The 19,282-nt window shown below is 38.2% G+C and overlaps 1 protein-coding gene and 1 long non-coding RNA gene across 3 annotated transcripts; one reads left to right on the top strand and one right to left on the bottom strand.

Annotated features, from left to right (window-relative positions):
- Positions 1-395: 395 nt before the first annotated feature.
- On the bottom strand, positions 396-5,267 carry LOC118816615. 2 transcript variants are annotated; one of them, XR_005007890.1, is made up of 4 exons: positions 5,151-5,267; positions 1,528-1,550; positions 657-754; positions 396-499 (listed from the first exon to the last, which is right to left on the bottom strand). It is a non-coding gene; the product is annotated as an uncharacterized LOC118816615 (long non-coding RNA). The 2 variants fall into 2 exon arrangements; XR_005007889.1 differs by lacking the exon at positions 657-754 and having other exon boundaries at positions 398-499.
- Positions 5,268-7,403: 2,136 nt separating this feature from the next.
- On the top strand, positions 7,404-14,198 carry LOC118816824. The gene is made up of 5 exons (XM_036583418.1): positions 7,404-7,514; positions 8,183-8,506; positions 10,104-10,391; positions 13,080-13,244; positions 13,919-14,198. The coding sequence occupies exons 1-5, from the start codon at positions 7,478-7,480 to the stop codon at positions 14,110-14,112; spliced, it is 1,008 nt and encodes a 335-aa protein (XP_036439311.1). The 5' UTR covers positions 7,404-7,477; the 3' UTR covers positions 14,113-14,198.
- Positions 14,199-19,282: the final 5,084 nt, after the last annotated feature.

Below are 19,282 nucleotides of genomic sequence, written 5' to 3'. Positions count from 1 at the left end.
ACTGCGAAACACCAGAGGGCACCCTCGAGCGCGTCCTGAATGAATGGGGGTGAAAGGAGTGAAATGGCTGATAAATGAAAAGTTAAAGTAGTTTCTAATCACTCGCACAGAACCTTCCTTTAAGTCTAGAAAGTAGAAGGATGTATTTCACTAAAGAAGCAAAGTTCATTTGGGTTCGTGCATAGTGCCTCATAAATATTAGTAAGTTAGATTTTATAAATATGAGGTATACAGGTAACCTAATGCAGAAACAAAGACATGACAGACAGGGCAATAGCTTATCCTGTCTTCATGAGTAAGGCATGTCTTTTTTGTCTTAATATATTATGTACCAAGAGAAAACAATTAAATAACTTAGCACACTGAAAACATAGAACATGAAATTTGTTTATACTTGCCTTATGGTCTGCTTATATGGCACTTTCTGCATAGCAGATATTGCAGCCAATAGTAGAAGCATTAGCAATACAGGTATATTCAGAAAATGACAGAATGTCTTCTGTAATGGAAAAGGAGAAAATCACTCAGTCTTCACTGAGATTTATCTTCAGTCATGCATTCTTAATCGCTACAAAACTCAGGGGTATAGCAAAATGCAGTTAACTGACTACCAGTTATAAAAGCAGTTATACAGATTATAGGCCAATTAGCATTACCTGTCAGCTGTTAATGTGATCTGACAGTCAGCACAGGCTGGTTCCCAACCCAGTTCTCATGGTCCCCTACAGGGTCAACATTTTTTCTCCAACCCAGCCTGCGACACACAGGGATGAAGGAAAAAAGAGGACTGGGTTGGGAACCACTGGCCAATACATTAAAGTTCCACCCAGATATAAGGATATAAATATTTATAAATAATATAAAATTAATATATAATAATAATAATAATAGAATATAAAAATGTATAATAAATAGATATAAAACAAACTCAGTCTTCCAAATAGGATGCTGTTAGAAACACAGAGTCAAGCTTATGCTCTTTAACCTCTTAAATGGCCAGGACACACCAGCAGGCCCAAAGTTTAATTACACACTTCTATAACCTGAGAACAGCTCAACCAGTTTGTGTTGAACTCCCTGTAGTTACTGAATAATAACTAACTAATTAAGCCGTAGTATTTAATAAGCCTGGGATTTTAAGGGGTTAAATGGTAGACCACTAAAACTACCCCCATACGATGACCAGTACTTAAAGCTAGTGTGGTAATCAAGATGGATAGAGACCAGGTCAGAGACAAGGCTGAGACTAGGATACAGAGTCCAAGTCAAGATCAAGACTGTTAGTAGTCGAGTCAAGACCGAGACCTGGAGTGAAAAAGACAGAGACAGAGATCTAGACCAGATTAATATTTTTTACAGAATATATTATTGTGAGTCGGTGAGACTCTTGGGCCCACAGAGGAAAGAAAGAGACCAGTTTTAGACTTACCATGCCTAGCAGTAGGCTGTTTCTTAAAACAAGCAAGAAAAGAGATATATATATATCACTGAGGGGGAAACCCCAGGGCTCAGGACGGTGAAACTCACGTGGTCCAGCGACGTCTAATTGTCTGTAAGGAGACAAAATAGAAAAAGCTCTGTTTTTAAAGGGCAGTCAGAGGGCTTGTCAACGAGGTGTAGCTGGGCTCTCATTAACAGGTCCCAGCTGAGCAGACTAAGGGAGAGTCCACGTCTTAGCCACTTGTACCTCACTATCCACAACATTAGTGTTAAAGCACACTGCCCGGCTCTTCAGCACCTTGGAGTAGGCCCGCAACTCCTGGGTTGGCTTGATTTGGCATATGCCGGCGGGACCCTTCGACCTGCCATGACTATATATACATGCCATTTTCTGCTCAGATAAAATTGCTCTTTTATTGACCAAAGCTTTAAAAGATCAAAGATCTGAAAAAAAAAGCTACAGGTGTTTCTGTCCATCCTTTCACTGTGAGAAGACAACTCAATCTAAAAGGATGAGGAGCTGTCAAGAAGCTGTTACCGAAATAAACAAAAGAACATTTTCAAATCAAATAAAGAAGCTGCTGATGGTCTCAGAACAACAGACTGACCACCCAACAGACCTCAACATCACTGAATGTGTTTGGGGTTACTTGGATCATGAGAAGCAGAAAATGCAACAAGCTTCTAAGACTGAAACTGGAGGTGTGTAAAAACATCCCTGTAGATTTCTTTGAAAAGCTGAAAGCAGGTGTCCTGAAAAGAATACAAGCTCTAATTAAGGCAAAGGGTGGACACACTAAACACTGAAAAAAAATATTATATTTAGTTGTTGAGGTTTCTGTGTAATTTCCTATAAAATATACATTTTCTGAAAAGCATAAAGATGATGTTTATGAGCCAAAGTAAATATCAGGCATGCTGAAACAAATTTTCAGTTTACACTATCAGTGCTGCAAAAAATTTGTACTTCAGCTGTGTTTCAAGTACATATTTAATTCCATGCCTGGTTCACTTTTGCTTCACAATTTGGTCGAATCTCGGAACTTATATTTAAAGTGTACAGAAAAACAAAACAAATTCCAGTCTTCCTGCTCTACCCTTCTTGAGGTGTCTGTCCTCCTTCGTTGACTGGCCACAGGAGTTCCATTCTTCCACTAAAGGAGGAGCAATCAGCTAAACCCAGGACAGGTGAAAATGCCATAGGTATGCTCTACGCTGTATGTACAAGTTATTTATTTTTCAGGATATTCAGGAGATATTTCTGAGATTTCTCCCCTCTATAAAATGAAGAACAATCAGCAAAATACAAAACAGGTGGTTATACCTCTTTAAGTAGCAGTTATTAATTTTTTAGGAAATATTTCTGAGATTTCTCCACTTTGTAGCATAAAGAGCAATCACCAAATCCACATTCTCAGTGCTGGCGCCAATGGATCCTCACCTTTGTGGATATTTTTAATATGGAACTTTCAACTGCACGGATCCATGGACATTGAACTCTTTAGAACTTGCAACTAAGAAAACTGGCAACTTATTGTGAAACCTGTTTTTTTTTCCCCTAGCAGCATTATTGTATTTTTACAGCTGGTATTATATTTGTCATATAGTACTGGTTTGTTTGTATTACTCGATATGTCAAAGAGATTATTAATTTATTTATTTTTTCACTGTTATTTTCTTCCTTGATCAGTGGTGGGTTTATGGTGGCATGTGGGTGGGGAACGTGCTACATTTTGTTGCTATTTCTTTTGTCGCCTACTGTTTTTGGTATTACATTGGAAAATTATCTTAAAAACAAAAACATCTGATCGCAAAAAAAATTAAAAAAAATCCAGCAGAGGTAACGGCAGCTCCACCCCCTGAACATTACATCAGTTAAATGTAATCATATTAAATTTCAATTAGGTTGTTCTTTTTCAAATGATATTACTTTTACTTACAATCATCTTTGTGAGGAAAGGAATTTATTTTATACTCAGTGATGTTTTAGTATAAATTTCTGTGTTCTTTCCATGAATGAACACATTGTTCCATTGGTGGCAGCATCAGGTCTGTTTTCTGATTGTCACATATCTCACCTTGGAGCTTAAGGTTTTAGTTTAGACCAGAAAGATCTAAAACTGAGATGTGTTGTACCTAACAAACCTTAGTCCCTGCTGATAGATGCTGGATCTACTAAGACGTTCTACTGCAGATCTACAGGAAGCTCAATAGATTTTTAACCTAGTACTTTGGTACTTCTAATTAAGTTATTTATTCAACTTTTACTTGGGTCATTATTTAATCAAGGTCATAAAACATTTTTTGAAAACTGACTTAATGGCCGCTGGTTTAGTTTGTCTTCAGGTGCCAGTACTAGTACACCCCCATTATTTATTTACACTAGCAACAATATGTTAGACCCTACCATTCATTATTCAGACTAGTACCAATAAGTTAGATAACAAGTTGGTAAAAAATTATAGATGTCAGGTTTACAGCACATATACACTATATTTGGCAAAAGTATTGGCACAACTTCAGGAGCTTTAATGACATCCCATTCTAAATCCATAAGCATTAATACAGAGTTGCCCCCCCTTTACAGCAACAACAGTTTCTATTCTTACAGGACGCTTTCTACAACATTTTGCAGTTTGTCTGATGTTGAGCCTGACTCACAATCTTGGTTCTAGCTCAAACCCAAAGGTGTTCGATGGGGTTGAGGTCAGGGCTCTGTGTGGGCCAGTCAAGTTCTTTCACATCAAACTCACCCTACCATGCCTTTATGGACCTTGCTTCGTGCACTGAGTCATGCTGAAACAGAAAAGGGCCTTCCCCAAACTCTTCCCCGAAAGCTGGAAGCATACAACTGCATTAAAAAGTCTTTGCATGCCAAAGAAATAACATTACGCTTCACTGGAACTAAGGGAGGTAGGCCAACCCCTGAAAAAACATCCCCACAGCATTATCTCTTCTCTACCAAACTTTACAGTTGGCACAGTGCAGTCAGGCAGGTAATGTTCTCCTGGCATTCACCAAACCCAGACTTGTCCATCACACTGCCAGAGAAGCATGATTCGTCAGTACCACAGAATATGTTTCCACTGCTCCAGAGTTCTGTGTTGGTGTGCTTTACACCACTCCTCCACCGACCCTTGGTACTGTGCGTTTTGATCCTAGGCTTGTGTGTAGCTGTTTGGTCATGGAAACCCATTTTGTGAGCACAGCGTTAGCGACTTTTATGCACTATGTGCTCCAGCACTCGGTGACCTCACTCCATAACTTTACGTGGCTGGGTTGCTGTGGTTCCTAAACGTTTCTAATTTTTAATAATACCACTCACAGTTGATTAGCGAACCTAGGAGGGAAGAAATTTCACAGCTGACTTGATGCAACGGTGGCATCCTATTACAGTACTACGCTTGAATTCAGTGACATTTTAGTATGACTTGTTCTTTCACAGATTATTGTAAAAGCAGACTGCATGCCTGGGCTCTTGATTCTATACACTTGTGGCAGGGGGACTGAATGAAACATCTGAATTTAATGATTAAGAGGTTTGTCCCATTATTTTTGTCCCATTGTTATTTAGTGGACAGTGGAGTACATACATACATACACACACTATATGGACAAAAGTATTGGGACACACCTCTTAATCATTAAATTCAGGGGCCAAAGCCAGGATGCCCCAACACCCTGAGGGACTACAGTCCCATCATACTCACTTTACGCATCACGAGATCTTTGGGAAGTTGGTCCTGAAGAAGCTCAGCCTTTTAGGTTTTCTGGATGCAGCATTTGTGTGACTCTTCATATGTGGACATTTTTTTCATATATCCTATTATTCCCCTAAAACGAGATGAAAATTACAGCACATTAGAAAAGATTAATAACAATCCAGCTCCTCCCCTAAATGACCCAGAAACTGTTTCCATGGCATCATCTTAATGGCTGTCCAAATACTGCAGAAGATATGAGAAGCTGAGTAGGCTGGCTGAGCATGAATGACATAAATAAAAAAAACTGTAAATACATAAGTAAGAGTTGAATGAATGTCTGCTGAATAATTTAAACAGAAAGTTCAAAACCTCTATATGTACATATATAAGCCTCTTATTTTTTTGGACAAAAATCTCCACATAGACTAATCAACAATTTGCAAGGCATGTTGCTAGAACCAGGGGCTCTGATCTTGCTTCAGAATTATTAGTGTTCCTATATCTGGAACTAATATTTTAATACGCTAATCTATCAATTCAGTGTACCATACTGAATTTTTAAATGCAAACATAGAGATGGCATCATTTCATAAAGTCAGTATGAGTACCGAAGCCAGTTTAAGCACAATATAAGATATTAACACTCCACAACTCTCACTGTCCAAAAAAATGTACTATACATGTTCATTGTTGTTCATCAAGGCACAGATAATGTAAATGTACCCTTAGATGTACGACAGTGATCTTAAGGTCCAATTGTGTGCCTTTAATATTTTTTTCCCAGAAGAAAAGTATGTATTTGTGCCGTTTCAAAACCTAATGTTCCATAACAGAAAAAAGCCTGTATTGATATAATTACAAAGGAATGTGGTATGTTCCCCAAGTAAAGTTGCCCTTAAAGGTAGCACTGCAGAAATAGGAAAGATACTACCACACTTTTTTTTATCCAGAGAAAACATTTAGGCTCCCTTTAGATGAAGATTTACATTGAATGATAAATTTGCATGCATGAAATACATTGATACACTGCTTAAAACACTATTTTAAACCACAGCTCATAAACATTAGCAGGTATAACTGTGGTTCTCAAATCAGCTCTCTCACCACTCACACAGCAGAGAAAACTGACTCTGCACTCTGCTCCATTATTTTCATTCACAGATAAAGTGCCATATTAGAGCAGAGCTTAAGGCAGCATTTTTTTTGTGCACGTCTCAGTCATTCACTTTTAAGGTAGGTGTTGGTTGTCACTCAGGGGAGTTAAAATGTATTGCGTTTTGACCCCATGCTGCATTGAACCACAATTGAGCAGGTAATATTGTTTTTTTTTGCACCATGTCTCTGTACGATATCAATAAAGGTGGATTCTTGTGTATTTCAGGTTTTCCTGAAGCATAAAATAATCAGTTAAAATGTGTTTTTTTTATTATTGCTCTGACAGGTGGTATGTGAGCTTGAGTCGGTCTTGCTGCTGTTTGGATTAAGCACAAAAGTTTGCAATTCTGCATTATGAAAAACAATAGCCTGATACTAAACCAACTTGATGTTTGATAGTGCACCTGCTCCTATCTTTCCCTAGCCTAGCATCTCACCATCTCTCTGAAAGGCCCTAGTTCAGGGGTGCATGACTGTAGTCCTGGAGGGCTGGTGTCCAGCACAGTATGACAGTATCTCTGCTCAAACACACCCTCTAAACCTGGCAATTAACAGATGAGTGTAATCAGGTTTGTTTAGTCAGGAAAATCAACAATTGTGCTGGACACTTGTTCTAAGCTTAAGCATCCACACTGTTATTTAGGTCATGCTTTAGATTATCACTAGCTCTGTAAGATTGATACAGGGTGTGAAAAAGTGCCTTGTTCACTTGAAAATGGATGAGATTTCACTGTCATGGATTAGGGACCATGCATGCTTCAAACAGAGCAGTAAACCTGGCGACCATGCCTTTGTCTATAGATAAACTGGAATACATTTTAAAAATTGACCTAACTTTCCTTTTACAACAAATACAGTTAGCCAAGATATATCTGAAGCTCAAATGTCGCTCCTTCTAATGGCTAATGTTGCTAAGATGTAAAGGAAATGTATGTTTTATCAGCATCAAGCAATTTGCATGCCTACATTATCACATACTCACAGACTCTGCTGCCATCTGCTGGACTGCATGACTCTGATCTGAAGGTTCTTCTTCCTTATTTGAGTCTACATTACTCATTGTTTCTCTGACAGAGAGTGATGCTTCAGTGGAGCTGTGCTGGGTCACTGAGGTTTTTACAATAGCTATCAGACACTCTGCTAGAAGTATCTCTGTGGATAACTGTTAGACCTCCAGCATGACGGCTTCTGTCTGTTTTTTCATCTGCGCTGCAGGTGAGATGTTTAGCTGTTCATGGTTTTTCGTTCATATAAGGGTTTAGCTGATGTCTTTAAACAGTAAAGATTTCTGGGGACCCTAAAGATATTTAAAAAGTTACTTAAATTGGGATTGTTTTCTGTCTTGGTTCAAAAAAGAGACATGCAAGAGTTCCTATTTGAATCTGTTTGCCTAAAATTTTCATACTTTTATTAACAATCAAATTTGGATTTTCTCTTCATTTTGTTAAAAATCAGTGGCCACAGATGAATAAATGTTACACGACAGATGTTTCAGAGCTCACTTTCTTCTCGGTTTTTAGCCATGTTGTTTCATCTACTTGACATTTTCAAATTTGTGCTTTCATCAATTTGAATATTCTAATTTTCAAATGCTTGAATTCTCTCACTCAGTGTCTAAGTTTTGACTTTGACTTTTGAATAGTTTTAATGCTTGCTTCTTGCTTAAATCTAGTACTTGAGAAACTATGTAGTTGTAAAACTAGTATAGGAAGTATGCAGTGGAAACTATAACCATAGAAGTCCATTGTGGACTGAGTAATGAGGATGAAGCTACGCTAGTCATTTCCTGTTTGGCCTCTGTGGGTTACATACACACATTAGGGGAATTTACACTGTGTTTAAGCTGTGTAACACTTCTATAACAATACATATCTGTCTTGCAGTTGTGAGAGCAACTGCAGGGGATGAATTGGAGACAGTGGAAGTAAAAGAGGGAGCCACTGTAACTCTGAGAACTGACTGGCCTGGTGAGAGGGATGCTGATATAGTTTGGATGTTTGGAACTACAAATACTGGCATAGCACTGAAAGATTCCTGGAGCTCTTCCACTCATTATGATGAAAGATTCAGAGACAGACTGCAGCTGGACACAAAGACTGGATCTCTGACCATCAGGAACATCAGCACCACACATTCTGGAGATTATAAAGTACAGATCTATCTTTATACGGTCATTTTTAACAAGCATTTCAATCTCACTGTTTATGGTAAGGGAATATTGGTATTAGCTTATCTATTAGCTGATAAATGTTCAATTCAGTTTTAAAGTCAATGTAGGTTGGAGTTCAATACAATCATATAAGTAATATAGGTTGACAATATACTTATAAAAGCATTTTTTTTATTTTAATGTACTTTGCAATGTTCTATTTGTTCTCCAGCACCTGCCTTTGTACCTACCATCAAACACCTATCAGATATCAGTGAGTGTCAAACTCCACATTTTAACACAACACAACACTCAGGTATGCTAAAAACGGCTGTAAGCCACATAAGAACTCTCTAAGTGCAAGTTGTTTTACTAATGTTTGATAATGTCTTTAGAACATATAGTACCAGTCAAATGTTTGGACAGACCCAAACACTTATAGAAGCGTTTTCCTTATTTTCACCGTTCCCGATAAGAGAGAGGGAAAGAGAAAGTGAGAGGGAGAGAGAGAGTATTCTGGATGTATGACAATCCTGAATGTATATCAGTGCTGTGATCATGGGACAGCACAGCTGACGGTGACAGCCAGAAGCAAGACTGTGCACCAAGGCATGTGCATCATGTGCCTAGACTTTTTGAGGGGCAAGGGGTGCCAAATGGACCTAGAGGGTGCCACGCTGAGTTTCAGAGGTGGCCTTGCAGTAACAATGAAGCCATCAGATGTCCAGTGCACAGTGGAACATTAGAGGCAGTTGGAGGATCTCCATGGGCAGAATATGCTGTCAGATCAGGGGCAGAATGGCTTTCCATGGGCCATGCGCAGAAGCGGCAGCCCCACCAGCATTGATGACACAGGAGACGTCAGAGAGAGCAGTAAGTGGTCAAGAAGAGGGCTGCTTCTGTTGTCATTGCTCCCAGGGTCTCCGGACTTGATTCTGAGAGAAGTTCTCTCGTGCCTAAGAGGACGACACAGACCTATTTGTGCATTGTTGTGATCTGCGCGTGGTCAAGAAAAGCCACTGCAAAAGCCGCACCCTGCTTTGCTCTTTCTGCTCTGGCGCACCGATGGAGAGAATGCCACAGAATTGGTTTTTGGCTGTCCACCAGCACCAGTCAGTACAGATGGCTCATAAACCAAGAGTGTCCCCTAACCCCAGGGCAACTCAAGAGAAGAGGGCGGATTCCTGTTTAGTTCAAAGATTTTGTGGTCCTCGGGGGTGAGGACCTTCGATAAGAGGGTTGTGTGGGTGTTAAAGAAATATTATACATATTTATTCTGATTATTTGTTCTGCTGCAGTTAATCTCTGAGTTTATTTTTCTAAGATCTTTTGTTCTGATGGGTGGGATTAGCCAGCTCGCTATGTTCTGCCTGTACAACAGGATAAGCCGAGTCAGTCAGAGCTTGAATGAGCGAGAATGCAGACACAAGCTAATGTTAGAGCTAGCTATTAACCTAAAGCCTTGCTTTCTCTGTGGTGTGGCTGTGACCAACGTGGCTGCTTGTCCAACACATTCCACCAAGTGTGTTCAAACTTTTGACTGGTACTGCATGTATTATACGAAAGAATGACAACAACCAGTAGAACAAGCAGTAATTTGTCAAAAACATTGTATTAAACCACCTCATTCACATTTTTTTTAAATTGTCTTCCAGCATATCAGTCAATGCAGTCTCAACGTATCCACATCAACAGAGAGAAAGAGTCAACTTCAAATCTCTGCACAGTGATTTGTTCAGTTACAAATGGCCCGAAGGTCAATCTGTCATGGATTAGAAACAGAGATACACTGAAACAGAGCAGTAATCCTGACCTCAGTGTCCCTCTCTGCCTCCATCTGGAGATAAACCTTCAGGAAAATCACATCTACAGCTGTGTAGCCGCCAACCCAATCAGCAATCAGTCAACCCAACTCAACATCATGCAGTTCTGTCCACAAATTGGTAAGACAATTTCATTGCACAAACTCAGTCCCAAAGAAGTTGGGACAGTATGTGAAAGACTAATAAGAACAGTAAATTTTGTTTGACCTGTATTACACAAACATATTTGATGTTTTACCTTATGACCTATATTGTTTTTTGAAAATATACAATTATTCCACATGTGATCCACATTTTCACATGTAAAACACGGTTCAAGTTGAAAAGCTGCACACTGTAGAATTTTACACTTAATTATGCACCACTGCACCATGGTGCATGATGAAGTGCACCATCATCATATTGTTTCAGTAGGAGACAGACAGGCCAGTGTAGGACCTGTAGCATTAAAATAGACTGTTGATTCAGCAATTATTACACTAACAATTGTCCAATGTAGAGGAGAGTTCTTATGGAGGGTAAATACACAAATACATAAATATAAGGTATCACGTGGCAATGAACCTGAAAATTAAATAACAGGAAAATTAAAAGTGAATATAAATAATTAAACGAGGCATGAAATGTGTAAATGTTTTAAGCACCTGATAAAATTATATTTAAAAAGCTGTTTTTCTGGTCAGTAAGTAACACTAATATTAAATACTACTATACTTTAATTGTTATATATATCCAATAATTAAATGTTACAATAAAAACTAATATTAATGCAATTTTAATGCCATAGTGATTTTACGTATATAGGCCCAATATTATTTGTAGCTTATACCCAACACTCAATCAGCTCAAAAGATATCAGCTACTACTAAAATATGTCTAGCAACTGCTGTCTTGGAGATGATTTTTAGTCAACTGTTTATGATTAAATACACTGGAGCTAAATATGATTCTAACTTGAAAAAGCTTGGTGTGCACTAAGCTGCCAAACTTCAAGTTCAGCTGAAATGGATAGACGTAAACCACAGCTACTAAAGGCAGATCTGTCCAAAACATTCAAACATTTGAGGTGAACTTGAAAAGACAACAGTGTCATCAGATTCTTCCTGGCAGCTGGCTATTCCAGAGGCACTTGGACGAGTATCTAGATATCAATGCGACAATACCAGATGGCGCACGTTAACCCACAGTGTAACACGGTTTATGGCCAAGGAAATGCTGGCGTTCACGTACGGTAGAAAAACCAGCATTCTTTTTTATTTTTTTAGTTTATTTTAAAAATGTTTAACTATTGTTTGCAAGTTTATAGGCATACAAATTTAATTTAAAGACAAGAGAATAAAGAGACAGTTACTTACGTGTTTCCTGGAGAGAGTGACATTGCGGGTCATCCGGTCTTCTTGTAGGTCTGCGGAGGGACAGAGGGACAGGGGGTGCACAGGTCAACCTGGAAAAAGAAAAACAAAAACTGTTTAAGATCTAATTGCTAATATTGAACATGTGCCATGAATGAAATCTGTAGAAATATATAATTGAACTAAATGCTGAATATGCTTGTGTTGTGAACTGGAATACGACTATTTTGCTTTAAGAATATCTGAGTGTAATTTCGGTTTAGTCCACTGCTGCAAGTAAGACGGCTGGTCTCACTGCCGACATGCACCCTGAGGTAGAGAGAGAAAACAAGTGAGAATAGTCAAGGAAGGGTAGCAAAAATGCCTGTCATGCATTTGGGTTTTATTTATTTTGAAGGATCTTTTATGGTACTGCTTGTATTTTTGATGATGTGTGTGCAATAAAGAATCAGGGAAAGAGAACCAATTAACCGGCCTTCTGCCCAAACTTCTTCCAAACAAGCCAACAAGGTAACCTCCAGTCCACCTTATCACAAGCACCTTTATTTTTAGAAAGTGTAGCATCAATGATGAGCTGTCATAGAATATATTTAGTGTGTTTTATGTGACAAGTTAGAATGAACTACTTACATGTCCCAGGTTTGTTGTACACAGCTGGAGAAGAGGTTGTCAGACTGCAGGAGCTGGAGGGAAACACTGTAACCATCCATACTGGAATAACTGGAGTTCAGAGTGATGTTCACATACTGTGGTTCTATAGATCTGAGAATAGATATAACACAGTGAACAGTCAGATCTTTAGAGGAGAGATTATTACAGACTATTACAGTGAGAGATTCAGAGACAGACTACAGCTGAACAAAAACAGTGGATCTTTAACCATCAGAAACATCAGCAGAGAAGATTCTGGACTTTATAAACTACAGATCATTACTAGTAGTGCCTCGGACTGGAGGTTTAGTTTTAATGTATATGGTGAATAAATCGCACATTTTTGGGTTCTAAACAGGGTTCAGATTATAGAACAGCAGCATTAATTCAATCATTTGGAAAAATTGCTGCCCTGGAATTGAAAAATTTTAACCACTTTTTAACCACACCCAAAGGGTCTGTATGTGGCCCCACCACAGTTTATAATATATTAGTTTAGTAGTAGTTATCAAACAATTCATAGTAGGGCTGCACAATTTATCATTCTTCAATCATAATCACAACCACAGACTTAACAGTACCGGTATAACAGAAATACTGACATCCCCTAATTTCCCTATAACCATAGATTAATATCATGAATATATATCTATATATATATAATATATATCATGAAAGTTTGTTGATCAGCAACTGCAGTATGACTAAAAACAGTATGCAGTGCTGAATTCTTATCCACTTTATTATTTTATTATGTACTTCATAGCTTCAATATTAAAGCTAGTCATAAGAAATCAAATTTAAGAAAATACAGGGAGTCCTAGGCAGCTTTGTTTCCTCCTGTGCTCTGTGGAGAATGGGAAGAATGTGAGTTTCTCCTGGTATGAAGAGAAAGAGGGAATCTCCAGCATCAGTAGCTCAGATTCCAGTGAACGTCTTTATCTTCCTCTCAGTATAAACCTAACATTACAGAACTCATATTAACTCATATTATTTTAAGTAGGTTAAAATCACTATTCGTTTATTTTTGTTGCTCACTGAAAGATGCAGGATAGATTAAAGGTTAAAAAAGAAGCAACCTTCACTAGAAGCAGATAGGGGTGCACCGATATGATACTCTGCTAGTGGCCGACATCACTGGATCAGATACTGGAAGAAAAAAAAAGGTATAATCCGATATGATCCATCAGCCTTAACTATCACATAAATGCTAAACTTAACTTTTGCACAAAGTTGAAAATTTCATTTTGAATGTCTGAATTGTGCTGACCAATCAAAAATGCTGCTTAAAGTTCTGTGTGAAAAGTTTAAATAAAAACAAGCAGCATATATTGCGTAAGTGAGTCACGTTGTGGGCTACGATTTCTTCCTTTAGGGGAGCAGAATATTTCTTTCACAAACAATGTATTTAGCTTGCTGGGTTACATCCAGACAAACGTATTACTAACAGCTTAGCTGTTTAAGAGAGAACAAAAGACGGTACCGGTATTGGTATTAGTATCAGCAGATCTTCAGTGTTACGGTGTTAGTTTTGGTATCAGATGTGAAAAAATGTCTATGAGCCACTCATAGAAGCTGATACCTGCTTATTAATGAAGTATATCAAGTGAAATTCTAGTAGACAGATTGCAAAATTAGAGAACTGAATACTGACACACTTATACATTCAGGAGATTTCTCTTCTAAACTCTCTCTCTCTCTTTCTCTCTGCCTCAGTCCCGTCCCGTGGTCAGTATCATCATTCAGTTGAGTTTGTGGTCAGATTGGGGCTCTCCGCTGCGGTGATCCTGGCCACCATCTCCATCCTGCTTTATCACTTCACTTCCAGAACAGTTTAAACTGAAGGACTGAATAGATGGTGTCAGCACTAACAAACTGCTGATGTTCTCTCTTCTCACACATTATAAGTACAGTTTTTTTTTAATCTTTCTTCACATATTATTCCATTTAAAAAATGTTAAAATTCATGTGGTCTGTTCGTTCTCAGTTTGCCTAAGAAGAAATTGAAACTGAAATTAATAAAGCATTTGAAAATTAAAATTTGATTTTGAATAGAAGTATGAAAATTACATACAGTGTCATGGGACTGGTCCACTACAGCTCCGACTCCACCCTGGCTCTACCTACTCACACTTACACACACTTGTGGATCTTTCTCAAGACTGATTACAACCCCTGAATATGTCTCTGTTTGGTTTCAGACAAGTGTCTGTTGTCCCCGTACCGAGTTCTGAAACGTTTGACCCAGGCTTTATTTTCGGTTTATGAGTATGGAATTGCCTAGTGTGTACCTGCCTGTTAGTTTCTGACCCCTGCCTGCCTTGAAGGCTAAGTGTTAATTTGCCATAAATAAAGCCACTCTGTTACAAGTCCCTTATGTTACACAAAGAAATTTAAATAAACACTGCTAGAAGTACAACCCCACTTTCAAAAAAGTTGGGTCGCTGTACAAAATGTAAATAAAAACAAACTGCAATAATAATAGTACAAAGACAACATATCAAATGTTGAAACTGAGAAATTATATTGTGTTTAGAAAAATATTTGCCCATTTTGAATTTAATGCCAACACGTTCCAAAAAAGTTGGGAGGGGGCAAAAAAAGGCTGGTAAAGTTGTGTAATGCTACACCTGGTGGTTGATTGGCAACAGGCCAGTAACATGATTGGGTATAAAAAAGCATCTCAGAGAGGCTGAGTCTTTCAGAAGTAAAGATGAGGAGGGGTTCACCACTCTGTGAAAGACTGTACGATCAAATAGTCGTTTCTCAACGTAAAACAGCAAAGAATTTTTGCTTTTCTTTATCTACGGTACATAATATCATTAAATAATTCAGACAATCTGGAGAAATCTCTGTATGCAAGTGACAAGGCCAAAAAACAGACATGATTCTGAAGTGGAAATCACTGCATGGGCACAGGAACACATCTGAAAACCACTGTCTGTAGAAAACAGTTTGTTTCTGCATCCACAAATACGAGTTAAAACTCTAAAGAAGAAACCACACATAAACAAGATCCAGAAATGCCGCCAGTTTCTCTGGGCCAGAGCTCATTTAAAATGGACTGAGGGGAAGTGGAAAAGTGTTCTGTGGTCAGACGATTTAAAATTTGAACTTCTTTTTGGAAATCATGGACGCTGTGTCCTCTGGGCTAAAGACCACTCAGCTTGTTATCAGTGCACAGTTCAAAAGCCAGTATTCATGATGGTATAGGGGAGCATTAGTTTACATGGCATGGGTGACGTGCAAATCTTTGAAGGCACCTTTAATGCTGAACAATAGATACATATTTTGGCAACATATGCTGTGATCCAGACAACGTCTTTTTCAGGGAAGGCCTTGCTTATTTCAGCAAGACAATGTAAAAACCACATTCTGCATGTATTACAGCAGCATTGCTCTGTATTAAAGGAGTCTGGGTGCTAAACTGACCTGCCTGCAGTCCAGACCTGTCACCCACTGAAAACATGCATTATGAAATGAAAAATATGACAAAGGAGACCCCAAACTGTTGAACAGCTGAAATCCTATAACAAGCAAGAATGGAAAAACCACTGTTAAAACTACAGCAGTTGGTCTCCTCAGTTCCCAAACACTTACAGAGTGATGTTAAAAGAAGAGGTGATGAAACACAATGGTAAACATGCCCCCGTCCCAACTTTTTTGGAACGTGTTGTTGGCTTTAAATTCAAAATGGGCATATATTTTTCAAAAAATAAACAATTACATTTCTCAGTTTCAATATATGATATGTTGTCTTTGTAGTATTGTTCTTTTAAAAATAAGGTTTACATGATTTGCATATTATTGCATTCTATTTTTATTTACATTCTGCACAGCGTCCCAACTTTTTTGGAAATGGGGTCGTACATCCAGTGTGTAACTATTAAAAACTTGCTTGCTTTTGACCATGGAGGTCAAACTGGGTTTCTTAAGGGTGGTAACTCTGCAGAGATTAGCGTTTCCCCCATCGACTCAAAACGTCTTACTCATTAGCCGATGAGTTGAATCAGGTGTGTTTAATTAGGCAGAATGTTAATATCTGTAGCGCTGTGGACCGAAAAAAGCCTTATCTTAAAAAGACATATCTTTGCTGTTCAAAGAAAAACATGGATCTCCATTTCTATTGATTTTTATTTTTCTACATCATTTGACTCAGAGTTATGTGAAAAATTCATGATGAATGGACCAACAGAACAGAAAAGCTCCTAAAACACTTGGATTAAAACCTTTTACATTAACTTTCATTAAATGTTAAGAAAGCTTTTGCCCTCTTCTGTAAAGTTACCATTTTGGAAATACATACTTTTCCACAGACAGCAATAACATGCTTTAGCTCAGTTCTGGTCCTTGAGATCCACCCTGGACTGTCAAAATCCATCAAACATGGCTCTAATCTTCAGATGCCCCTGAAAATCTACATCACATATCAGTTTCTAGTCTCATGTGCAAAAACACTGCAGATTTCAGCTCACTGCCTCATAAAAACACACCTGATTCAGCTCATCAGCTAATTAGCAAGGCGTTCAAGAACTGAATTCAGAGGGTAAATGCTAATCTCCACAGCACTTTGGCCCGGAAGGTCACCATTTTGATATGCATGGCCTGTATTAACTGGATCAGGTGCATTACATTAAAGATGAAGATTAGCATCAGCAAGGCGGTAGATCTCCAGACTCTGAGAACCACTGCTTTAGACCAACCAGAACAAGTTTTGTGGTACACTTCCAAATCTTTAACCCTAATGGCCTAGAGCCATTGTCAAGATACACACTTCAGTGAAATAATGACTCAAGTGGACGTAAAAGTAGCCTAGCTGAATACAGCTTGGCTTAAAATACATCATCCCTAAATAAGTTCCCTATAGAACAGCAGTAGAACCTTTACAGAATTGATGGGAAACTTCAGTGTGTTAAAAAACATTTTTTTTTTAAAGCTGTCTGTAATTATAAATGTGAATGCAGAACAGGCCACTGTTGATTCTACAACATAAATCTAATAAACAATCCCATCTCCAACCACTCAAAGCACATGAAACAACAGAGCTGATATGATGGAAAGAAAAAATAATAGGTAGGAAAAGGAAGGAACTGGCAATTGTTGGTAAGCCGGTTGTTTGTAGGTTTTGTATAGGAAAACAGACATAATCAGGGTTGCAACTAGGGTCCATTTTGCAGAAATACAGAAATGAGACCTACATCTCAGAGTGAATAACAGCCAAATATGAGTGTTACACCAACTGTAAGTTTCTCCTTTAGGTTTTTTTTCTACTTTTTACCCATCAATAACTCCTATGCACCTTTTCCTTTCATTTGTTCCTTCCCCATCCCTCCATTCCTTTATGAACTGCTACTACTGTTCTGTAAACTGATCCAGTTAAATGTATTTAATTAATAATTTAACTATTTATTTATGCTTTATGTTTATTTTCAGCTGAAAATGCATATGGAAACACTTACTACACTTAATCTTGTGATAGTTTCAAATTATTTTATTTCATTTACCCTTTCTCCCCTGCATTTCTGTTATCACTGATTACTGTAAAAGCACACATTAAACATACATTATAAAAGGCTGCCTGTGCCAAACCCCAGCTATGGGAAAGGCAGCTACTCATACAGTTAATGAGACAAAAGCTTGCACTTTACACTTAAGGTTGCTACCGTGATCCAGATATTTCCTGAAGCTCATCTTGCCACATCTTTAGCACACATACATACATACTGATCATCATTTGCAGCAAGATAGGTACCAACATACTCACAAAGGTTGAGTACTGAGACTAAAAGCACTGGGTGTGGGGACACAGATCATGTCATGTATTTGATCTTCTTAGGTAAAGTATTACACATAACCTGTACTAGGTGGTGGCACAACCCCCTGCCTTATTCTACTATGAATTATGTTCAAGTATTTAACAAAAGTTGATATGATGATGAACTAAGTTGAGGATAGCACTTCTTCTTCAACAGAAAAAGATTATTTCCAAAAGAATGTATTTGTTTGTTGAAACAAAGAGCATATATGATCTTGTTCTGCTGCCATTTCCTCTGTGGTGTGTGGCTCTACAGAGTAACCAGGTGGTGCGCTTTGTTTAGAAACTCAGAAACTGCAATTCTTTGTCATCTGTGAGTGGCAGAGGGAAGAATAGGTTTATTTAAACTGATTTGGGAAATAGGTTTCATTTATCCTTCTTGTAATATATTGTTTGTAATATAATACTTTTTTCACCTGGTTTGTAACTTGCAGTAGCCTGTGGTACAGCAAAAGGAAAAATAATAAAAAGTGTTCCCAAAGTTGGTTTAATAACCTACTGTTAGGTCCATAAGTATTTGGACAGTGGTACAATTTTTGTAAATTTGCCTCTATATACCACCACAGTGGATTTGAAATGAAGCAGTCAAGATGTGATTGAAGTGCAGACTTTCAGCTTTAATTCAAGAAGTTTAACAAAAAATTTCCTTAACTGTTAAAGAATTACAGCCACATAGCGCTTCCATTTTCACAGGCTCAAAAGCTACTGGGCAAACTTACAATTATAAATACAAGGATTATTTTAAACACATGGATCCTTTGCAATCAATGACTGCTTTGAAGTATGGAACCCATGGACAACACAAAATGCTGAGTTTCCTGCCTTGAGATGCTTTGCCAGGCCTTTAGTGCAGTTGCCTTCACTTGTTGCTTGTTTGTTGGTCTGTCTGCCTTCAGTTTTGTCTTTAGTAAGTGAAAAGCACGCTCAGTTGGGTTGAGAACAGGTGACTGACCTGGCCATTTAAAAAATATTCCACTTCTTTGCCTTAAGAAGCTCCTGGGTTACTTAGGCGGTATGTTTGAGGTCATTATCCATCTGTACTTTGAAGTGCTGTCACATCAGTTTTGCAGAATTTGAGCAGAAAGTATAGCTCTATACTCTTCAGAAGTCATCTGGCTACTTCTATCAGCAGTCACATCATCAATAAACATCAGTGGCCCAGTTCCACTGGCAACCATACGTGCCCATTTCAT

This window comes from Colossoma macropomum, unplaced genomic scaffold (genome assembly GCF_904425465.1).
Source record: "Colossoma macropomum unplaced genomic scaffold, Colossoma_macropomum, whole genome shotgun sequence".
Lineage (NCBI taxonomy): Eukaryota > Metazoa > Chordata > Actinopteri > Characiformes > Serrasalmidae > Colossoma > Colossoma macropomum.
The sequence above is the reverse complement of the archived record's forward strand: the minus strand, read 5'-3'. Positions and strand labels throughout refer to the sequence as shown.

What these genes read in the sequence shown, in the direction of transcription:
- LOC118816824 (XM_036583418.1), top strand. Translation starts at nt 7,478, where the DNA reads ATGACGGCTTCTGTCTGTTTTTTCATCTGCGCTGCAG. An exon ending in TTTTTTCATCTGCGCTGCAG is followed by an intron (nt 7,515 to 8,182) that starts GTGAGATGTTTA and finishes TCTGTCTTGCAG; the next exon opens with TTGTGAGAGCAACTGCAGGG. An exon ending in GCAGTTCTGTCCACAAATTG is followed by an intron (nt 10,392 to 13,079) that starts GTAAGACAATTT and finishes ATCAAATTTAAG; the next exon opens with AAAATACAGGGAGTCCTAGG.